Source organism: Saccopteryx bilineata, chromosome 1 (assembly GCF_036850765.1).
Source record: "Saccopteryx bilineata isolate mSacBil1 chromosome 1, mSacBil1_pri_phased_curated, whole genome shotgun sequence".
In the NCBI taxonomy this organism is placed as follows: domain Eukaryota; kingdom Metazoa; phylum Chordata; class Mammalia; order Chiroptera; family Emballonuridae; genus Saccopteryx; species Saccopteryx bilineata.
Window position 1 is genome coordinate 226,220,947 of NC_089490.1, and position 23,247 is coordinate 226,244,193.

Consider the following 23,247-nt stretch of genomic DNA (forward strand, 5'->3'; position numbering starts at 1 on the left):
TTCCTGGTCAGGGCACACAGGAGAAGTGCCCATCTGCTTCTCCACATATGCCATGCCCAGCATCTCTCTCTCTCTCTTCTCCTCCTGCAGCCATGGCTCAATTGGAGCAGGTTGGCCCAAGGCACTGAGAATGGCACCATGGCCTCTGCCTCAGGTGCTAAGAATAGCTTGGTTGCTAAACAACAGAGCAATACCCCAGATGGGCAGAGCATCACCCCCTAGTGGGCTTGCCAGGTGAATCCCGGTCAGGGTGCATGTGGGGGTCTGTCTTTCTGTCTCCCCTCCTCTCTCTTTAAAAAAAAAAAAAGAATGTGACTGTTCAGTGACTATCTAAAGGAAAATGTCCCAATTGTAGAAATTTGGTTGTGTCCTAAATAGTGCAGTTAAATAGTTCATTAATGTTTAATTTATATCTTTGTCATCAAGTTTACATTTCTGAAGCAAAATCATTTTAATCTTTAGTCAAGCTTATATCAAAACTTACAACTCTTGGCCCTGCCTGGTTGGCTCAGTGTTAGAGTGTCTGCCTGGCATGTGGAAGTCCCAGATTCTATTCCAGGCCAGGGCACACAAGAGAAGCACCCACCTGCTTCTCCACCCTTCCCCATCTCCTTTTTCTCTATCTCTTTCTTCCCCTTCTGCAGCCAAGGCTCCATTGGAGCAAAAGTTGGCCCAGGCACTGAGGATGGCTCTATGGCCTCCACCTCAGGTGCTAGAATGGCTCAGGTTGCAGTGGAACAACGCCCCAGATGGGCAGAGCATTGCCCCCTGGTGGGCATGCCGGGTGGATCTCAGTTGGGCGCATGCAAGAGTCTATCTCTCGGCCTTCCTGCTTCTCACTTAAGAAAAATAAAAAAACAGAAACAAAAAAAACTTACAAATATTTATTTGTAACTTCATTATTATATAATCAAGTTCATAATTAAAGTAAATATAAATTAAAGACTCTAGAAGACAAAGCTGATCTGCCCCTAGCCTGAGCTCCTCCTAAACCATTGATCTTTTCCAGTGACTAGCGTGGTTGGTTCAAATGGAATGGAAAGTGGTTCTGGGAAAGGAAGGGAGCTTTAAATGTGGACTCACTGGAAAGGACTGGTAGACAGGGTTAGAGTGGTATGTAATCCCACAAAAATACTCATTTTATATTTTTAATATCCAAGTGAAATTATTAAGCAGAAGAAATCAGGAATACAAAGAAGTCACTTCGCTTTGAAGATGTTATTTAGAAATGGTTTTGTATTAGATAACAAATTTTTAAATACTTAATAGTCTAAAATAAAAAGATATACTCCCTATTCTGAGTTCTCACCTACTTGAAAATTAACTCTCTACATACAACTATCCAAGGTTATAAAGATCAAAGTTTGGAAACTTGTAATATACAGTAGTCCCCTCTTATCTGCTGTTTCGCTTTCTCTGGTTTTACTTACCTACTGTCAACCTCAGTCTGAAAATATTACATAAAAGTTTCAGAAATAATTCCTAAACTTTAAATTGGGCACTCTTCCAAGTAGTGTGATGACATGCACTGTCCTACTCCATCCATTCTGGGGCATGTATAATCCCCTTGACTCCTCAGGAATCTGAAGTCCAAGGATGCTAAAACAAGGCTCAAGATTTAAATTTCTGTGCTGTACACATCATAGATACATGCACATTTCATGAAACATTCTTCAGAAACAACAACCTGTGCAAAGCAAATGGTCTTCCCCAGAGTGTGTTAGAATACACTTCTGAGCATTGCAGGTTTCAGTATTTTTCTTTGTGGAATTAGAGCTTTCCCTATACAAGTAATTCTCATTCTTGAGAATAGAGCCTTTTGTTGATTTTCATATGCTGGCACTTCCTGCTTCGGACTTCCCTTGTTTTGTAGATGTAACAAAAGCAAACTTTTCTCTTGAGAAATTCTCATATATGGAATTTGTTTTATCGAATATAATTTGAAAACTTTTCTATTTTAAATCAGAGTAGTTGCATCAGCAAGATAGTCATAAGACAATAAATAGAAACTGTTAGTAAACTTTAATTTTTTATTTTTTATTATTTACCATTTTAGAAAACAAGACTTTTATTACTATACAACTTTGATTTCTGTTAAATACACTATTTTAAACTAAATCTTCCAAGTATAGCATACTGTAGTTTGAAGAAGGGTGCATTATGTTTTTATAACATAAAATGGCAAACTCCAGTTAATGAGAAATCTTAATATTCTTTGGAAATCATGAGAGAAGGGAGTTTAATGTTAGATTACAAGAGTGTCACTTCTGTGGTTTGGGATGAAGTTTTACTAATTTATCAGGTATCAGTAACTTGGACTTTACTAAACATGGTCAGTTTTTTTTGTTTTTTTTTTGTATTTTTCTGAAGCTGGAAACGGGGAGAGACAATCAGACAGACTCCTGCATGCGCCCGACCGGGATCCACCCGGCACGCCCACCAGAGGGCAACACTCTGCCCACCAGGGGGCATCACTCTGTTGTGACCAGAGCCACTCTAGCACCTGGGGCAGAGGCCAAGGAGCCATCCCCAGCGCCCGGGCCATCTTTGCTCCAATGGAGCCTTGGCTGCGGGAGGGGAAGAGAGAGACAGAGAGGAAGGAGAGGGGGAGGGGTGGAGAAGCAAATGGGCGCTTCTCCTGTGTGCCCTGGCCGGGAATCGAACCCAGGACTTCTGCACGCAAGGCCGACACACTACCACTGAGCCAACTGGCCAGGGCCAACATGGTCAGCTTTAATTAGTCGATAAATGAACAAATTCAGTAAACCTCTTCCACTTTTAGAAGGTATTTTAGAACATCTTTAAATTTCTGTCACTTTTCACTTTCTTTATGATGCTTTAAAATAATATATATCTCACTGAAGTTTTGTTTACTTTTGTATCTTACCTCTGTCTTTGTGTGTATGCATTTTAGGGTCAGTGATGAAAAGGATGCACGAGGATACCTTCAGGCCTTAGCTTCTAAAATGACTGAAGAATTAGAAGCATTAAGAAATTCCAGCTTGGGCACACGAGCAACAGTAAGCTGCCATTCTGCACAGAGACATCATAATGGGGACAGGGAAGCCTCAATAACACTGATAAATCTGAGTACTTAATTAGTTTGTCTAGGCCTTAGCCTACTATAATGTTTTTAATGAGAAATCAGTTATTCCAAGTCTGTTCCAGTTTAGGAAATCATAAAACATAGCTGCTTACCTGTAATTTGTATGGCTAGCCAATATTGCTGACAACTAAAAAATAAATTCATTTATATGTGAGTGCTCAGTTATTTCTGAATTTAACAAAAAATATATTTCCACAAGCAGTGTTTCTATCCTTTTTTTGTTAGTGGAGAAAGATAATGCTTTTAAGTAGTTTCCAACTTCACTAGGATTACTAAATTTAAATGTAAAAAATGGAGCTAAAAACAATCATATTATTTCATAGGATATGCCCTGGAAAATGCGTCGTTTTGCAAAACTGGATATGTCAGCTAGACTGGAGTTACAGTCAGCTCTGGATGCAGAAATAAGAGCAAAACAGGCTATCCAAGAAGAACTGAATAAAGTTAAAGCATCTAACATCATAACAGAATGGTAAGATTGAATAATATAATCCTACTAGAAAACTTCTACATTGGTCCAGAAGTATTTGAGAGAAGTTACATGCTTAGTTTCCTATCACTTTTTTCAAAGTGATGACCAGAAAAAATTACGAAGATTTGAAAGTGAATAGCTGCTTTCATGCAGTGATGAGATTTTAACACGGCCTTATTTTCCTCTGGCTTGTCTGTAAAGTGAAATTAATAGGACTCATTAATATTCTATTATTTTTCCCCTTATTTGGAAAATTTAGTTGACTCTCAGATTTTATTCCATTAAATACTCAATTCTCTCACATTTAAGAATTTATTATTTTAGTTTAAAAATGCAACATGTGCCCTGGCCAGTTGGCTCAGCGGTAGAGCGTCGGCCTGGCGTGCGGGGGACCCGGGTTTGATTCCTGGCCAGGGCACATAGGAGAAGCACCCATTTGCTTCTCCACCCCCCCTCCTTCCTCTCTGTCTCTCTCTTCCCCTCCCGCAGCCAAGGCTCCATTGGAGCAAAGATGGCCCCGGCGCTGGGGATGGCTCCTTGGCCTCTGCCCCAGGCGCTAGAGTGGCTCTGGTTGCGGCAGAGCGACTCCCCGGAGTGGCAGAGCATCGCCCCCTGGTGGGCGTGCCGGGTGGATCCTGGTCAGGCACATGCGGGAGTCTGTCTGACTGTCTCTCCCCGTTTCCAGCTTCAGGGGAAAAAAAAAAAAAAAGGAAACATGTAGTCAGAGCAAAATACAGTCATCTGTATTTTGGCCTGTACCATCTGTATTCTAGCTTATACCATGAATCTTTTGCAGTCAAATGATAAAGTCTTGTTATAAATAATGTAGACATAAATTAAGTGTGTTTTACTTAAATATGGTAGGGAGATATGAAAATAGGAAAAAAATCTTTCTCTGGAGAGTATAAATCGGATCCCAGCATGAAGAGCTACTGAATATCATTGTCTGTGTTGTAATTTAGAATAACTGATTTTCTTCTTACACGTAGGACATAAGAGTTTATTCAGAAATCAGAGTTATGAGTCAAACTAAAATTATAAGCATAGGTGCTTGAAGTCTAACAGAATTCTGAAATTAACTATTTTATGACATTTTAAAATTTAATAATTTAGGTCAGGGTCAACAACTTTTTCTATAAAAGGTCAGATCATCTCTGTCTACTCAACTCTTGCCATGGCAAAGCTGCCATGGACAGCACAGAGCTGTACCAGCCTGGCTGTGTTCTGGTAAAATGTTATTCGCACGAACAGATAGCAGCCTAGGTGTACTCCTCCTGGTAGTCTGCATTTCCCTTTGTTAGCGTGGCTCACATTTAAACCAGTGAAGTGAAGTTCAAGTAAATGATGGCTCACTAACCAGCAGTAAAAATAATGACATTTTTCACTTTTTTCCCTTATTTAAGTAAACTAAAAGATTCAGAGAAGAAGAACTTGGAACTGCTATCAGAAATCGAACAGCTGATAAAGGACACAGAAGAGCTGAGATCTGAAAAGGGTATGGGAATGTTTTTTGCATCAGTCAGGACTTAATATTCTGTAGGACTGCACTTTATTACACAAGAATCAGCTTACTGTGTAGGTGGAAGAATTGTTCAGCTAAGCAGTTCTGCATTTATGGATAGATGGGTGTAGTGTGGTGCATGCACACGTATTTGGTAGGTGGGTCTTGGAGTCCTTTTGTTTAATACATGTTGTTTAAAGATTTGATTGTAACAGGAGAACTCACTTTGTCATAAATTTAACTTTTGTCAGTACTATGGATTATTCACAAGTAATTTTTTGTGACTGGAAAAATATTAATTTTTATACTACTCTCACATGCTGTAGGGCAGCAGTTCTCAACCTGTGGGTCGTGACCCCGGCGGGGGTCGAACGATATGTATTTCCGATGGCTTTAGGCGACCCCTGTGTTTTGGTCCTTCGACCCCCGCCGGGGTCACGACCCACAGGTTGAGAACTGCTGCTGTAGGGGATTCACTCCCAGGGTATTTGAGGAAGCAGTGTATGAAATAACTACAGCTTAATCTAATCCAGTATTAAAAGAGCAACTCAAAGAAAAAGGATTGTTTTGGATTTCAGTGTCTTTTTCCATGTTTGATTCTTAAACTGCTGGCCGTGTGGAATTTCCCAGGATTTATTCCTTTTCTTGAAAAATTAAGCATTTTTTTTCCAATAATGTGAAAAGCAACTCAGTGCATGGTAGTACTATTACATGAACGTCTTAAACTTACTTTCTATAATGTAGGCATTAAGAAGCTAGAAATTTAATTAAAAGAGAGAATGTTTTCTTAATAAAGGGATCTCTTATATGTGATTATGACAAATTTATTTCTTGACCAAGTCAGTGTTTCCTGACTGGATAGTATCCGTGTTAATGGGCTTTGTGTTGTGCTTGCGTGCCACCCTGCCATTGTCCAGCCCTGACACTCAGTGAGGTAGAGCTGGTTGGGCTTCTGCATCTGCTTTAAAATTGAGGAAGAAAGAAAGGTAATCGCGTTAGAGAGTTACCATGGAAATTCCATTACAAGCAGTAGATGTGCAATTAGTATTTGTTGATTGAATTTCCTAGTGGACAAGGAAGGAAGGAACCCGGAACAAGTGAGTTAGGAACTCAGGTTAGGAGCACAAGGCGCCTGTGCAGCTGAGAGTCAGGCAGGGCTGTTAGACATGGGGAGTGGAAGGTGTCTGTGTTATTTAGTGACTAAAGGAAAAGAATGCGAGACATGGAGGACTTGTGGCCTTCAGTTTATATAGCAGAGATCAATGCAGATTGTAACTTACTGGGACATGCAGATGGCACTGACTGCATCATTTTTAGAATAAACCTAAACTTGCAAAAGAAAAAACTTAGTTTATCACATTGCTCTATTTTGAAAACATGTTAACTAATAACTTTTTATTTGGATTTTTAACATTGTACAATAATAAAATTTTACTATATGATATAATGTACTGTACTACTTAAATGATGTAATATTTACATAATGAGGACAAGGTTATTTTTTCTGTCTTATTTACTGTTATATTCCCAGTATCTAGAAGGAGAGCACATAATAGGCTCTCAATAAATATTTACTGACTGAATGAATTTCTGAACACACAACCTTATCTGGGAGCTCTGGCGTATTATCAGAGTAATTTGAAAAGCACAGTAATTAGTTGATGTCAGTTCCTGAGGATATGGAAATAAAAAAATGTGTACTTGGTTATTCTGGTATTTCTTCCCTAGTATTTATCATTATATGTATATTTTAAGAATTATTTTGGAAATTATGCATTTAAAGTTAATACCATGACCAAGAGATAAACATTCATTCTGTCAATAAAACAATACCTGAAATCCAATTGAGGCCTCAACAAAATTTGTTTTATCACTGCATTATTTTCTTTTAAAAGATTATTTGTGCTAATGCATACTCTGTGCTTGATAAGAGTATTTCAAAGCAGAAACCTTATTGGTGATAAATTATCTTAAAAACAGACATAATCAGGCCCTGGCCGGTTGGCTCAGCGGTAGAGCGTCGGCCTGGCGTGCAGGGGACCCGGGTTTGATTTCTGGCCAGGGCACATAGGAGAGGTGCCCATTTGCTTCACCCCTCCTCCTTCCTCTCTGTTTCTCTCTTCCCCTCCCGCAGCCAAGGCTCCATTGGAGCAAAGATGGCCCGGGCGCTGGGGATGGCTCCTTGGCCTCTGCCCCAGGCGCTAGAGTGGCTCTGGTCACAGCAGAGCGACGCCCGGAGGGGCAGAGCATCGCCCCCTGGTGGGCAGAGTTTCGCCCCTGGTGGGCGTGCCGGGTGGATCCCGGTCGGGCGCATGCGGGAGTCTGTCTGACTGTCTCTCCCCATTTCCAGCTTCAAGAAAATGAAAAAAAAAAAAAAGAAAGAAAGAAAGAAAGAAAACAGACATAATCAGGGCTCTGTTTTTAAAATTCTCTTGTCTACCAAAAGATTTAACGTGGTTTTTTTTGTTTTTTTTTTAAATGTTTTTATTTATTTATTCATTTTTAGAGAGGAAAGAGAGAGGGCGAGAGACAGAGAGAGAGAGAGGTGAGAGAGACAGAGAGAGAGAAGGGGGGAGGAGCTAGAAGCATCAACTCCCATATGTGCCTTGACCAGGCAAGCCCAGGGTTTCAAACTGGCGATCTCAGCATTTCCAGGTCGATGCTTTATCCACTGCGCCACCACAGGTCAGGCTAATGTGTTTTTTTATAATGTAATACATGGGAAAAGAAAAATAAATTAAGAACTCAAGTGTGTTAAGAAACAAGTGTTTCATGGAGAATGATATAACTTAACTGTTACATGATATTCCAAGAAAAATTCGTGTAATTTGTTTTTTTTAATTTGTAGGTTTAATATCCACCAGCTTTAAAATATGGTAGTTTGCGAACAGCTCTTACTAGATCAGATTATCAATCCATGAAAATTAGTTTTAATTGTTCTAGTTTTAAGAAAAGTTGCTGCTGTCTTCTAGGTATAGAGCACCAAGACTCACAGCATTCTTTCTTGGCATTTTTGAATACGCCTACCGATGCTCTGGATCAATTTGAAGTAAGTATTAAGCTTTTCAAATATTGTTTGCAGTCAATTTAAAATCACTTTGTGATTTAAAATTCACTTGCGATAAAATTGCTTTATTGCATCCTACGTAAGAGGACCGAGATGCTTATCTACTTCAAAGCATATTAGGAAAGGAATAAGTTCTGCATTCTTATGAAAACTACAGTCACTTTTTTATATAAGAAAACATGTAAGAAAGGTCTACTTATGAGTCATAAGATTTAAAAGCAATTTCACCCCTTCTCCTGAGAAACAGTAAGTGCAGAACAAATCCTGACTTTTGAAATAACTTCAACCCTTCTTTTTTCTCTAAAGCATAGAGCCACAGTAAAAAGCAGTTGAAAACATCAGTTACAATAGGGCAATGTTGGTTCCAGTTCCAAATGAATTCAGTTTTTTTTGTTTTTTTTTTTCATTTTTCTGAAGCTGGAAACGGGGAGGCAGTCAGACTCCTGCATGCATCCTACTGGGATCCACCCGGCATGCCCACCAGGGGGCGATGCTCTGCCCCTCTGGGGCATTGCTCTGTTGCATCCAGAGCCATTCTAGCGCCTGAGGCAGAGGCCACAGAGCCATCCCCAGCGCCTGGGCCATCTTTGCTCCAATGGAGCCTTGGCTGCGGGAGGGGAAGAGAGAGACAGAGAGGAAGGAGAGGGGGAGAGGTGGAGAAGCAGATGGGCGCTTCTCCTGTGTGCCCTGGCCAGGAATCGAACCTGGGACTCCTGCATGCCAGGCCGACGCTCTACCACTGAGCCAACCAGCCAGGGCTGAATTCAGTTTTTTAGAAGTACATAATAGAAATGTTTCTTAAAAATGTATTATATAGAGTGTGTTGGGCAGATTTTGTAGTAATGAAATAATGATCATATCACTCTTTATCGTTCTTTGGTACTTAAATTCTTTGCTAAGAAACCTTTACAATATAAAGTATATTTTTGCCTTAGAAAATTTAAGTTAGTGATTATATCTTTATTCAACAAGTAATTATAGATCTCTGTGCAAGCATATTAAAAAACCAGACATAATCAGGGCTGTTTTTAAAATTCTCTTGTCTACCAAAAAATTTAATGTGTTTTTTTATAATGTAGTACATGGGAAAAGAAAAATAAATTAAGAACTCAAGTGTATTAAGAAACAAGTGTTTCTATTCACTATTCTAGGTTCTAGTCACTATTCTAGGTGCTAGTGACCAAATAGGCCAAGTCCCACCCGCAGAGAGTTTACAATCTAGTGGGAACAGTTAGAGGCAAAAATTTATTTCTTTTAGTTGTTACCTTCTAAAGTGCTTACACTGAATTTGATTATTGATTTGCCATGAGCTTCATTTTATTACATTCTGGGCACAGTATATGAACTATATTGCATTCCTTTGGGAAAGGGAAAAAAAGAATCACTCTTTAAAAAGTAATGAATTTCTAAGTTTCTTGAAAAACTATTGACAGTGACTGCTTTTCTCATTTATTTATTTGAATTAATGTCATTTGCCTTTCAATTGTTTTACAGAATTTTGATTTATTATTTGTTCTTACTAAATTGCTTCATCCATATTTTCTATTTTTTTTATTGCTGTATTCGTTAAATAGGATTCCTTTTCTTCCTCATCTTCACTGATTGATTTTTTGGATTACGTAAGTCTTTGATTTTTCAAACCAATGCATCCTTCAGTAAAAGAGATCAGTGAATGGATATGAAGAATTTGCCTAATGCAGTTAGTTTCAAAAATATCACACTTGATAATTTGTGAGCCATAATTTGCTTTGTTCTTACCTTAAATATAATGAAGAGTTTATCATTATTAAACATAATAAAGTAAAAATGAACTTTGAAAAATTCTTTGGCCTTCAAAAAATTTGTATATTTGCATTCTTTGCAACAGCTCTGAAAACTGGAATGTTTTTTTAATTATCACAATATAGATATATAAATAACTAGGTTTTTTTTTTCATGGTGATTTCTATTCATATTCCCACCTCTTTTCAGCACTTTATTTCATTTCTCTGTTACTTAAAAGAAAACCTCTGGTGATATAATCAGAAAAAGTAACAAGTTTTATTGATCCTTCCAGTAGATTTTATAGTAACACAGTAATTGAGCACGAATCAATCTTTAATGCTGACAGAATTTCTCTTCTAATGTGAATAGTGATTTTACTTCAATACTGTATGTACCACTCTCTACACTAGAAATTGACTGCATTATCATTTTCTCTCCTGCATTCTATACATTTAATAATTTGGAATTTCTCAATGTATGTCATTCATTCTCTTTACAGAAATGCCTGACAGATACATTCTCTTTATCCCACTTTAAATGGCACAGCAATCCTTGTCATTAAGGATTTTGTTATGTTAAACATTCAGTCTTTCCTGAAATTGGGAAATAAAATGGCTTCAAATTTATTTTATTTTTTAAAATTTTTCCATTAACTGTAGAGAGGAAGGGAGAGAGTGAGAGAAAGACAGGAACATTGCTCCATCCTGTATGTGCCCTGACTGGGGATCGAACTGCAACCTCCGTGCTTCCGGATGATGCTCTAACCCAGTGATTTTCAACCTTTTTTGAGCCGCAGCACATTTTTTACATTTACAAAATCCTGGGGCACACCACCTACCAAAATGACACAAAATGACACTCTAACACAGTACATATTATACATATAGTTAGTAATATAGTTTCTAAATGTGTTTATACTCACACCTGACCATGTCTCACGGCACACTAGTGTGCCATGGCACACTGGTTGAAAAACACTGCTTAACCAACCGAGCTATCCAGCCAGGGCATGGCTTCAAATTTAAATATTCTACATAAAACTCTTAAACCAAGGGAAATTCTTTAAATGTTTTGTTTCTGCATTTTGTTAAATACAGTTATTACATTCAGAAAAATATGTAGCATCATTTTTCTCTAAAGTAAACTCTTGATCTAGATTTTAAAAAATTCTTTATAAAGTGATTTTTTTTATTTTTGAAATATTTGTACCAGTGTGCATCTTGGCTCTCTAAATGGAAACTATCTTGTTAATACAATTATTCTAATTGTATCTACAGTGTGATAAAAAGAGAACTCTCTTGATGTACAATAGTATTTCATGTTATCATCTGGTGTTTATTTTACTGTATGAAAATATTCAATATGATATTTCCATACAGACATCATTCACATTTAGAGGAGTAGGAAGTTTGAATATATTATTTTAATTGTTCTTTCCACTAGAAAATCATTTTCTTTTTTTTTTCTGACAAACAGTTCTCTGTATCTCCTTTGTCCCCCCCAAAATCTTTGAATATAGAACATAGGAGTAGTCTGTGTTTTTTGTTTTTTGTTGTTGTTGTTGCATTTTTTTTACATTTTATTTATTTATTTATTTTTAATTATAATTTTATTTTTTAATGGGGCAACATCAATAAATCAGGTTACATATATTCAAAGATCAACAAGTCCAGGTTATCTTGTCTTTCAATTATGTTGCATACCCATCACCCAAAGTCAGATTGTCCTCTGTCACCTTCTATCTAGTTTTCTTTGTGCCCCTCCCCCTCCCCCTTTCCCTTTCCCTTTCCCCCCTCCCCCCGTAACCACCACACTCTTATCAATGTCTCTTAGTTTCACTTTTATGTCCCACCTACGTATGGAATAATGCAGTTCCTGGTTTTTTCTGATTTACTTATTTCACTTCGTATCATGTTATCAAGATCCCACCATTTTGCTGTAAATGATTCGATGTCATCATTTCTTATGGCTGAGTAGTATTCCATAGTGTATATGTGCCACATCTTCTTTATCCAGTCATCTATTGACGGGCTTTTTGCTTGTTTCCATGTCCTGGCCACTGTGAACAATGCTGCAATGAACATGGGGTTGTGTGTGTCTTTACGTATCAATGTTTCTGTGTTCTTGGGGTATATACCCAGTAGAGGGATTGCTGGGTCATAAGGTAGTTCTATTTTCAGTTTTTTGAGGAACCACCATACTTTCTTCCATAATGGTTGTACTACTTTACATTCCCACCAACAGTGTATGAGGGTTCCTTTTTCTCCACAGCCTCTCCAACATTTGCTATTACCTGTCTTGTTAATAATAGCTAATCTAACAGGTGTGAGGTGGTATCTCATTGCAGTTTTGATTTGCATTTCTCTAATAACTAAAGAAGATGAGCATCTTTTCATATATCTGTTGGCCATTTGTATTTCTTCCTGGGAGAAGTGTCTGTTCATGTCCTCTTCCCATTTTTTTATTGGATTGTTTGTTTGTTTGTTGTTGAGTTTTATGAGTTCTTTGTATATTTTCGATATTAGGCCCTTATCTGAGCTGTTGTTTGAAAATATCATTTCCCATTTAGTTGGCTTTCTGTTTATTTTGTTATCAGTTTCTCTTGCTGAGCAAAAACTTCTTAGGCTGATGTAGTCCCATTCATTAATTTTTGCCTTCACTTCTCTTGCCATTGGAGTCAAATTCATAAAATGCTCTTTAAAACCCAGGTCCATGAGTTTAGTACCTATGTCTTCTTCTATGTACTTTATTGTTTCAGGTCTTATGTTTAGATCTTTGATCCATTTTGAGTTAATTTTAGTACAGGGGGACAAACTGTAGTCCAGTTTCATTCTTTTGCATGTGGCTTTCCAGTTTTCCCAGCACCATTTTTTGAAGAGGCTTTCTTTTCTCCATTGTATGTTCTTGGCCCCTTTATCAAAAATTATTTGACTATATATATGTGGTTTTATTTCTGGACTTTCTATTCTGTTCCATTGGTCTGAGTGTCTATTTTTCTGCCAATACCATGCTGTTTTGATTGTCGTGGCCCTATAATAGAGTTTGAAGTCAGGTATTGTAATGCCCCCAGCTTCATTCTTTTTCTTTAGGATTGCTTTGGCTATTCGGGGTTTTTTATAGTTCCATATAAATCTGATGATTTTTTGCTCTATTTCTTTAAAAAATGTCATTGGAATTTTGATGGGAATTGCATTAAATTTGTATATTGCTTTGGGTAATATAGCCATCTTGATTATATTTATTCTTCCTAACCAAGAACAAGGAATATTCTTCCATCTCATTATATCTTTCTCAATTTCTCTTAACAATGGTTTATAGTTTTCCTTATATAAGTCCTTTCCATTCTTTGTTATGTTTATTCCTAAGTATTTTATTTTTTTTGTTGCAATTGTGAAGGGGATTATTCTTTTGAGTTCGTTCTCAGTTGTTTCATTGTTGGCATATAGAAAGGCTATTGACTTCTGTATTTAATTTTGTATCCTGCGACCTTACTGTATTGGCTTATTGTTTCTAGTAGTCTTTTTGTGGATTCTTTGGGGTTTTCGATGTATAGGATCATATCATCTGCAAAAAGTGATACCTTTACTTCTTCTTTTCCGATATGGATGCCTTTTATTTCTTTGTCTTGTCTGATTGCTCTGGCTAGAACCTCTAGTACCACATTAAATAAGAGTGGAGAGAGTGGACAACCCTGTCTTGTTCCTGATTTAAGGTGGAAAGCCTTCAGTTTAGTGCCATTTAATATGATGTTAGCTGATGGTTTATCATATATGGCCTTTATCATGTTGAGATATTTTCCTTCTATACCCATTTTGTTGAGAGTCTTAAACATAAAACTGTGTTGTATTTTATCGAAAGCCTTTTCTGCGTCTATTGATAAGATCATGTGGTTTTTGTTTTTTGTTTTGTTGATATGGTGTATTACGTTAACCGTTTTACGTATGTTGAACCATCCTTGAGATTCTGGGATGAATCCCACTTGATCATGATGTATTATTTTTTTAATATGTTGTTGTATTCGATTTGCTAGTATTTTGTTTAGTATTTTCGCATCTGTATTCATTAGAGATATTGGTCTGCAGTTTTCTTTTTTTGTGCCATCCTTGCCTGGTTTTGGTATGAGGGTTATGTTGGCCTCATAAAATGTGTTTGGAAGTATTGCTTCTTCTTCAATTTTTTGGAAGACTTTGAGTAGAATAGGAACCAAGTCTTCTTTGAATGTTTGATAAAATTCGCTGGTATAGCCGTCAGGGCCTGGACTTTTATTTTTGGGGAGGTTTTTAATGGTTTTTTCTATTTCTTCTCTACTAATAGGTCTGTTTAGGCTTTCTGCTTCTTCTTGACTCAGTCTAGGAAGGTTGTATTGTTCTAGGAATTTATCCATTTCTTCTAGATTTTTGAATTTAGTGGCATAAAGTTTTTCATAGTATTCTACAATAATTCTTTGTGTATCTACGGTGTCCGTGGTGATTTCTCCTCTTTCATTTTGGATTTTGTTTATATGAATTCTGTCTCTTTTTTCCTTGGTAAGTCTTGCCAGGGGTTTGTCAATTTTATTGATCTTTTCAAAGAACCAGCTCTTTGTTCTATTAATTTTTTGTATAGTTTTACTGTTCTCTATTTCATTTATTTCTGCTCTGATTTTTATTATCTCCTTTCTTCGGCTGGTTTTGGGTTGTCTTTGTTCTTCTTTTTCTAGTTCCTTAAGGTGTGAAGTTAAGTGGTTCACTTGGGCTCTCTCTTGTTTGTTCATATATGCCTGAAGTGATATGAACTTCCCTCTTATCACTGCTTTTGCTGCATCCCATAGATTCTGATATGTCGTATTGTCATTTTCATTAGTCTGTATATATCTTTTGATCTCTGCACTTATTTCTTCTTTGACCCATTCATTTTTTAAAAGTATGTTGTTTAATTTCCACATTTTTGTGGGATTTTTTCCTCCTTTTTGCAGTTGAATTCTAGTTTCAAGGCTTTATGATAAGAAAATATGCTTGGTACAACTTCGATTTTTCTGAATTTGCTGATGTTGTTTTTGTGGCCCAACATATGGTCAATTCTTGAGAATGATCCATGTACACTGGAGAAAAATGTATACTCAGTCACTTTGGGATGAAATGTTCTGTAGATGTCTATCATATCCAGGTGCTCTAGTGTTTTGTTTAAGGCCACTATATCTTTGTTGATTCTCTGTTTGGATGACCGATCTAGAGCCGTCAGCGGTGTATTGAGGACTCCAAGTATGATTGTATTTTTGTCAGTTTTTGTTTTAAGGTCAATAAGTAGCTGTCTTATATATTTTGGTGCTCCTTGGTTTGGTGCATATATATTAAGGATTATTATGTCTTTTTGATTCAGTGTCCCCTTAGCCATTATGAAATGGCCATTTTTGTCTCTGAGTACTTTTGTTGTCTTGTGTTCAGCATTATTAGATATGAGTATTGCTACGCCTGCTTTTTTTTGGATGTTATTTGCTTGGAGTATTGTTTTCCAGCCTTTCACTTTGAATTTGTTTTTATCCTTGTTACTTAGATGAGTTTCCTGTAGGCAGCATACAGTTGGATTTTCTTTTTTAATCCATTCTGCTACTCTGTGTCTTTTTATTGGTGAGTTTAATCCGTTTACATTTAGTGTAATTATTGACACTTGTGAGTTCCCTATTGCCATTTTATATCTTGCTTTCTGTTAGTTTTGTGTCTTGTTTGATCCTTCTCTTTCGTTTTTTTATCTTTTATTTTTATTTGGTTGTATTCCATACATCTTTCCACTGTTGCTATCTTTTTTATCTCATGTGCTTCTGTGGTGGTTTTTTCAATGGTGGTTACCTTTAGGTAATGAAAAGGGTTCCTACCCTGTTCATTGTAGCGCACTATTTTGTGAGTACTTTTGCACTCCATCGTCCTTTGCTACTGTTAATCTCCATCCTCTCCCCCCTTTCTTTTTGTTGTTGTCACAGTTTAAATTTGGTTTTATTGTGTTACTCTTGGAGCTTTTACTTGTGGCTTTATTTTTTTTTGTTCTTTGTATCTGATTGGAGAACCCCCTTTAGTAATTCCTGGAGTGGGGGTTTTCTGATGATAAATTCCCTTATCTTTTCTGTATCTGTGAATGTTTTTATTTCTCCTTCATATTTGAAGGATAGCTTTGATGGATATAGTATTCGTGGCTGAAAGTTCCTCTCTTTCAGGACTTTAAATATTTGGGTCCACTCTTTTCTAGCTTGTAGAGTTTCTGCTGAGAAATCTGATGATAATCTAATGGGCCTTCCTTTATATGTTGTATTCTTCTTTTCCCTGGCTGCCTTGAGAATTTTTTCTTTGCCATTGGTTTGTGCCAATTTCATTATGATGTGCCTTGGAGTAGGTTTGTTGGGGTTAAGAAAACTCGGAGTTCTGTTTGCTTCATGGATTTGAGGCTTTAGTTGTTTCCACAGGCTTGGGAAGTTCTCATCTATTATTTGTTTGAGTATGTACTCCATTCCATTTTCTCTCTCTTCTCCCTCTGATATACCTATTATTCTTATGTTATTCTTTCTAATGGAGTCAGATAATTCTTGTAGGGCTATCTCATTTTTTTAAATTTTTGAGTCTCTTTCTTCCTCTCTCTGTTGTGCCTCAAGTTGCTTGTCTTCTATTTCACTGATCCTCTCTTCTATCTGGCCTGTTCTATTAGTCAAGCTTGTTACCTCGTTTTTTAGCTCGTGAATTGAGTTTTTCATCTCTTTTTGATTTGTTTTTATAGTTTCAATTTCCTTGGACATATATTCTTTGTGTTCATTGAGTTGTTTTCTGAGCTCCCTAAATTGCCTTTCTGTGTTTTCTTGTATATCTCTGAGTATTTTTTAGGATTTCTATCTTGAATTCTCTGTCATTTAACTCCAAGGTTTCCAATATATTAAATTTTTTCTCCATAGATTTTTCCTCATCTATCTGTGTTACCTCTCTTTCTTTTGTATCCATGATATTCGATTTTCTCTTCCTTAATGGCATCTGAGGGTGGTTTTGTTTATAGTATTAATGAGATTTAATAAAAAATAAAAAGTTAAAAAAATAAATTGAAAAAAGTGTTTTTTAAAAAAATTAATAATGAAATAAAGAAGAATAAAATAAAATAAAAATTAAAAAAAAGGAAATTATTCCCCCCCTCCTTTTTTTTCTCTCCTCTCCTCTCCCCTCTTTCTTGAGAAAATCTTGTGAACTGTGAATTATATTGTATTTAATAGAACAAACAATGCTTGTAATGGAGGGCCTGAATTGTGGAAAAGTAATAAAGGGGCAAGAAAAAAAATAAAAAATAAAAAATGGGGGGTATGGACCCACAGAAAGCAAATAATGAAAAAATTCAGATCAAGAATAAAATGATTTGCCTTGAGGTGTTGGTTGACTAAGAGGTATGATGAGAGGAGTAAGAGGGAAACAGGAAAATGGGGGGACAAATTAAAAAATTACTTGTATTTAGTGGAACAAGAGCTTGATAAAATGGAGAGCCAGGGATGGGAGCACTGCTAGTGAGTTAAAAAGGTGAAGTAAAAACCCCCCAAAATGCCACAAACATAAGTTTGAGTCCCAGATAAAATAATTTGTTTGTTATTGAGGTTTGAATGAGAGGAGACGTAAAGGAGAAAGGAAGAAACTAATATAGAGGGAGAAAAGAAAGAGATAGAAAAAAAAAAGAGGGAACCACTAAAAAAAGAAAGAAGAGGAGAGAGAGAGAGAGAGTTAAGGGTTTTGGAGTGCAACCCTCATAGAGAGAAAGGAAGAGGAAAGAAAAGATAATGGGAGATGTAACACTTATGGGTAGTGTAGTTCAAGGAGAGGAGAGAGTAAGACCGGTAGAGAGTTAAACGACCAAATTGGAGGAGGAAAAAAAAAAATCAAGGATGAAGATAAGAGAAACAAACGAACAAATATAATAAAATGGGATAGGTTATAAAGTCTGCGGATTATTCTGATTTTGAGAGGTTATCTTCTTGCTTTTTCTTTTCTCTCCCTCTTCCTGGTCGGTGACTCTGTACCCTTTGGCACGCTCAGGTAGAGGTTTGCAGTTGATAAGTCTCTATGGCGATGTCACGTATTGTGCTTCAGTCTCGTTGGCAGTCGAGGCTCATTAGCATTCATAGGCTCCGACAGTGAGAGAGTCCGTGTTCCTGGAGCCTCTCTGCTAGTCTTTCCTTCCTCAATTAGTAGCCTGAGAATCCAGCTATGGGGTTGCTGCTGCCTCTGCCTGGATAGTAAGAGGCTCAAAGAGCTGGCAACTCCCCACTCTATTCCCACTCAGCACAGGGCTCTGGGTAAGGCTCAGTCAGTCAGAGCCGCTAGCATAATCAGCCGGGGCTTCCGCCTCCTCAAAGACCTCTGGCTCTGCCACTCTGTCCGGTAACACGGGCGGGCACTCACTCCTGGGGCGCTTGGAGGAAACTCTCGTTCACTATCTGCGCGCGCAGACCAGGATGTTAGACCGGAAGTCTCGCCCTCTGAGTGAAACTCCCACCCACACGGAAAAGTTCCAGTGTTGGAATTGGCTCTCGCTCCGTCCCCATGTGCGGCTTTTTCAAGGTGCTGGGGCAGCCTGTGACTCCACCCTCGGCCCACACAAAGGCCCCCGACTCTGCCCCTCCGTGGGACAACACGGGCTCCCACTCCCGAGGTGCTGGGAGGAGTCTCCTGCCCCCTCTCCGTGCGCGCAGACCAGGATGTGAAGCTGGAGTCTTGCCCTCTGAGTGAAACCTCCCACCTGCACTGAAAAGTTCCAGTGTTGGACTTAGCTCTCGCTCCCTCCCCGTGTGCGGCTCTCCCCGGGTGCTGGGGCAGTCCGGAGGCTTTCGGCCCACACAAAGGCCTCTGACTCTGCCTCTCTGTGGAGTAACACGGGCGCACCCTCCGGGGGCTTTGGAAGGAATCTCTCGCCCACTATGCGGCTACCAGGAGATCAGGTAAAATGGCTGCCCCGCTTGTCTTTCTTTGTCTGGGTTTGGCGCGAGTGTTAGCTGTATTGCCCGGGTTGTCACAGGAACAATTTTTCCTCGGCTTGGATCTCTGTGCCACAGCCTGGTTCGGCCGTTTGTGCCGCGGCCTGGATCTATTCACCCCCTTTGCTCGCCTCAGTTTCTATATTCACGGATCCCAGAGAAACCCGCCATGTTTAGGTTAGTGAGGAAGGCGGAGCATTTCTTACTCCCTATTTCCTTCGGGGTTTGGTTATATATATAGCCAATTTTTCGCTCGATCATACCTTTGGGTGTATTGCGAAACATCTGGAGGCTCCAAGGATAGGTTTTTCTGTTTCTGGTTGAAGATCTTGTTGAGCTTTGGGGGAGATTTATCGGTATCGCTTCCTACCCCGCCATTACTCTGACGTCATTCTCGAGTAGTCTGTGTTTTGGCAAATAGGGGAGTGGTTTTCATCAGGAGAGCCTGCAGGAGTGCACCCCTCCCCCAGCTCCCTCCTGTGTCTGTTCAGTGCTCCCTCCATCCACCACCCCCTGTGCTCTCTGTCCTCTGCTCCCCTTCTTCTTTTAGGAGTACCTGCCCATTCTTGTCCTTCACCCACTGTTACTGAGCATGAACTTCATTCAAACAGACCACTCAATTTTAAAGCTGTACAAAGGAACCATTACAGGGGAAAAGGTTAACCTTTCTTTGCTCACCAGACAAATAGGGATAAGAGTAGTACTCATTTCATGGGGTCGTTTGAGAATTAAAAAAAATATATATGTAATGCCCTCACTAATAGTTTTTATTTCCTTACTCTTAGTAGGCCTCTCCCCTCCCTTCCGGTGTTCTCTTCCCCTTCCTCTCTTGTCCATCAGTGTGATTTCTCTTCAGTGCTTTCTTAACTCCGCACCACCCAGCATTCCCGCTCTGCCAGCATGAACCACTGCTTGCGTTCCGGGTTGTTGAATCCCATTGTCATGGGCAATTCACTTTTCCCTGTCTGGGCGGAGGCCAGCAGTAAGCTCCCTTTTCAAAAATTTTTTGTATTTTTTATATTTTATGGCATAGACCTTTTGTTTCTCTTTTTAGTTTATGGCTATAAACACCCTTTCGAGAATTATCATTTACTCATCTTCAAGGTCCTAATGAAATGATGTTTTCAATAATGCTATTCAGTCTTTGGCACCATTGGGTTCAGTATCCAAGATATTTAGTGTACCATTAATTCTTTCTTTCTCTTAGGCATTTGAATTTTTAAGGAATAAAACAAATCTGGATTTTTCTTTGTGATACCTGATGCTTATAATATGTAACTGTCTTCTAGACTGAGTGGACTCTAATTCTTAACTAACCCATAGAACACATCCTCTGGTCATTCTTTTTTGTTTTCTGTCTCACTATTATAGAAAAGTAGAAAGTTATATTGGAGACCTAAAATGTTAATGACAGATGGAACCTGTAGGTACAGGAGGGAATGAGTCACATGTTGAGCAGAATTGCAGAAAGCAAGCTTATGGTGCCCACACATCACTGACCTCCATCTGTCCCACTCACCTGGTGCCCTCAGACTGCCCTCTGGTTCTCCAGAGTTTTCTGGCCCCTCTAGAATCACCTCTGCTTTCCCCTTGACCCTCCCACACAGGTCTATTAAAACTATATTTCCTTTATAGAGTGCACAGTTACTCTCCACCTCTAATTTCTTCTCAGTGTGTTTTGCTGTTAATTCAGAATTCAAATGGATTCTAGGATTTGGGGCAATATAGGAAGATGTTCCAGGCAAGAACCTCCCCCCCCTTTTTTTAAGTAACACTATTTAGACAACTCTTCCTGTTTGGAAGAGTGGCTTTGACAGAAAAGGAGTGTGTATAGCCCCTGTCCCCTTCTTCTCTCTGATTCAGGCAAAGCAGAACATGCTCTCAGCTCTCTGCTTCTGTATCACAGGAGAACAGGCATTTGGGCTTTTGTCCATGTAGAACCATAGACTTTTGAAAGAGAAAAGAGCCTTAGAAATTATTTAGTCCAGTGGTTTTAACATATTTGTCACAATATTCTCTCATTCGTAAGAGTGACTCTGTAGGATTCTCAGTTTTTGAGGACACAGGGAGGTAGTGCTAAAGAAGTCATACATGACATTCTTCAGAGCAGATCACAGGGGCTTTAGTTAATTTTAAAAGATAAGCATTCTCTTGGGTAAGGCATTCCCACATGAGGCAGTAAGACAGCGGTAAAGTAGTCCTTGGAATCCCTTCTGCTCTTTCTTGCTGTCCCCTTTTCCTTGGAATCCCTGCTTCCCTTTCTTGCTGTCCCCTTTTCTGTCACCCCCACGTGCCCCCGCCCACACTGCCCACAGTCACTCCACAGTAAGCGCTTTGCTTATTCAACTGTGTTGCCCAAAATCCTAGCGTCCATTTCAATTTTGAATTAACAACAAAACCTGAGAAAAAAATTACAGGTGGAGAGTGACAGTACTATGTAAAGAAATTACAGTTGTAATAAAGCCATGTGGGAAAGGTAGGGGAAAGCAGAGGGGAATCTGGAGGGTGCCCTAAAGCCACACGTTTACATCTTGCTAACTCAGGCCAAGTTTACAGAAATGGAAATTGTCTATTTAACTGGCAAGTGAGAATGTACCAACTTGCTTTGTGGAGGTTGTCTTGATGTTCTGAGGAAAGTAAAGCTCCAGAGTGCCAAGGTCAGACATAGGGGAATAGAGACGGCACCCGTAGTCCAGTGGTCTGGTCCCTGATAGTGTTTTCTTTTCTTGAATTCTGTCATGTTAAAAGAAGCCAGTAGTCATGAGTGTATTGACAAGCTGAGCTCTACTCTTGGTATTGCCTCATACAAAATCTTACTAAGATGTTCCAAAATATTTCATTTCAGTCCTGGCTCCTAGCTTCCTTCACTTAACTCTTTTAATATGTTCTCTCCCCTAGCCTCTTTCACATTCTGTCTTATTCAGTCTCAGGAATCTGAGACTTGGCAGCTTAGTGTTAGCTGTGTCCGGGGAGAAGTAATCATACATGAGAATTAAGGGAAGACAAGACTTTAAAACATACAGTGTAAAGACTTTTTAATCCTATGACCAAAACTAGGCCTATATTCTCCTGAGAAATTATGGCACTCCTGAGGTTTCTTCCTTCAATTCTCGTTTTTTAAAACTTTCATCCAACCTGACCAGGTGGTAGTGCAGTGAATCAAGTGTTGGCCTGGGACGCAGAGGACCCAGGTTCGAAACCCGGGGGTCGCCAGGTTGAGTGCAGGCTCATGCAACTTGAGTGTAGGGTCACTACCTTGAGCCCAAAAGTCGCTGGCTTGAGCAAAGGGTCACTGGCTCAGCTGGAAAATGAGAAAGCAGTCAGTGAACAACTAAGGTGCTACAACGATGATTTAATGCTTCTCATCTCTTTCCCTTCCTGTCTGTCTGTCCCTGTCTGTGACTCTTTGTTTCTCTCACATAATAAACCAAACTTTCATCCACATATTAAGCACAACCCAACTTGAAATTCTCATATATCAGAAATTGCCATTTGTAATCCTTTTATAATTTAGGCAATATGTTATATTATCTATTATTGTATATGTTATATATTTTTTTATTTACCATATATTGGGATATATTTAGGCAATGTAGAGGGAAAGAACCATGACTACACAGTCTTCTATCTCTTCAGTATTTTATTAAATAAGATTCTGGAATTCATTAATTGAACCTTAAAAACTATTAGCCAAATTATATGTCCTTAAGGTAAATTACTTCTTTGGTTTCTGCTTGTTTGCTTACTTCCATAATCAGCCTTAAAGCTCTGATGGTAGTTTATACACCTAAATATAAAATATTTTTAAATGATATATGATTGCATATTAAGACAGCATATTAGGTTTCAGTGTTTTGCTATGAGACTAGTTTCAGTGTTTATAGAAAACCATGGTGTATGGGAGTGTGTATGAATGTGTATGCATGTGTGTTTGTGTTTTCATCTAATGGCACCATCAGGAAAAAGTATAATTCACCCTTTTCTATTGAAAACATAAAAACAGTTGTCTATTGAAATGAAATGAGTTTGAAGACAAGCAGGGTCCAGAATGAGGGTGACTTGACATTCTGAATTTTGTAGCTTAGGTTTCATCAGTTCCATATGTAATACTCATTAAAAGGTTTAACAGAGGCGAAGGTGACCAGTTTCATTTTGTACAAGTTAAGTTTGAGGTGCCTGAGGGCATCCATGTAGAAATGTTCAGCAGGTAGTTTTCCATGAATCAGAGAGATTTGGAAATGATCAGCATAGTTGAGAGCAGATGAGATCTGCCAGGGAGAGAAAAGTGCTGAACCAGGACAAAAACCTGGGGTCTCTGGCCTTGAGAAGGATTCCACAAAAGAGAAGGAGCAGTGGTCACAGTCAGCCA

General features: G+C 38.6%; 1 protein-coding gene across 10 annotated transcripts in view; it reads left to right on the top strand.

The window, feature by feature from the left end:
• The window catches only part of CDC42BPA (CDC42 binding protein kinase alpha), a 228,025-nt gene that overhangs the window by 146,933 nt on the left and 57,845 nt on the right, over positions 1-23,247 (top strand). For 7 of the 10 annotated variants that reach the window (XM_066236995.1, XM_066237028.1, XM_066237016.1 and 4 more), the window contains 4 exons: positions 2,915-3,020; positions 3,430-3,578; positions 4,982-5,073; positions 8,052-8,128. In XM_066236995.1, the coding sequence (XP_066093092.1) occupies positions 2,915-3,020; positions 3,430-3,578; positions 4,982-5,073; positions 8,052-8,128 (424 nt within the window). Of the gene's footprint in view, positions 1-2,914; positions 3,021-3,429; positions 3,579-4,981; positions 5,074-8,051; positions 8,129-9,720; positions 9,766-23,247 lie in introns of all 10 variants that reach the window. The other 3 variants (XM_066237055.1, XM_066237008.1, XM_066236987.1) reach the window with 1 other exon arrangement.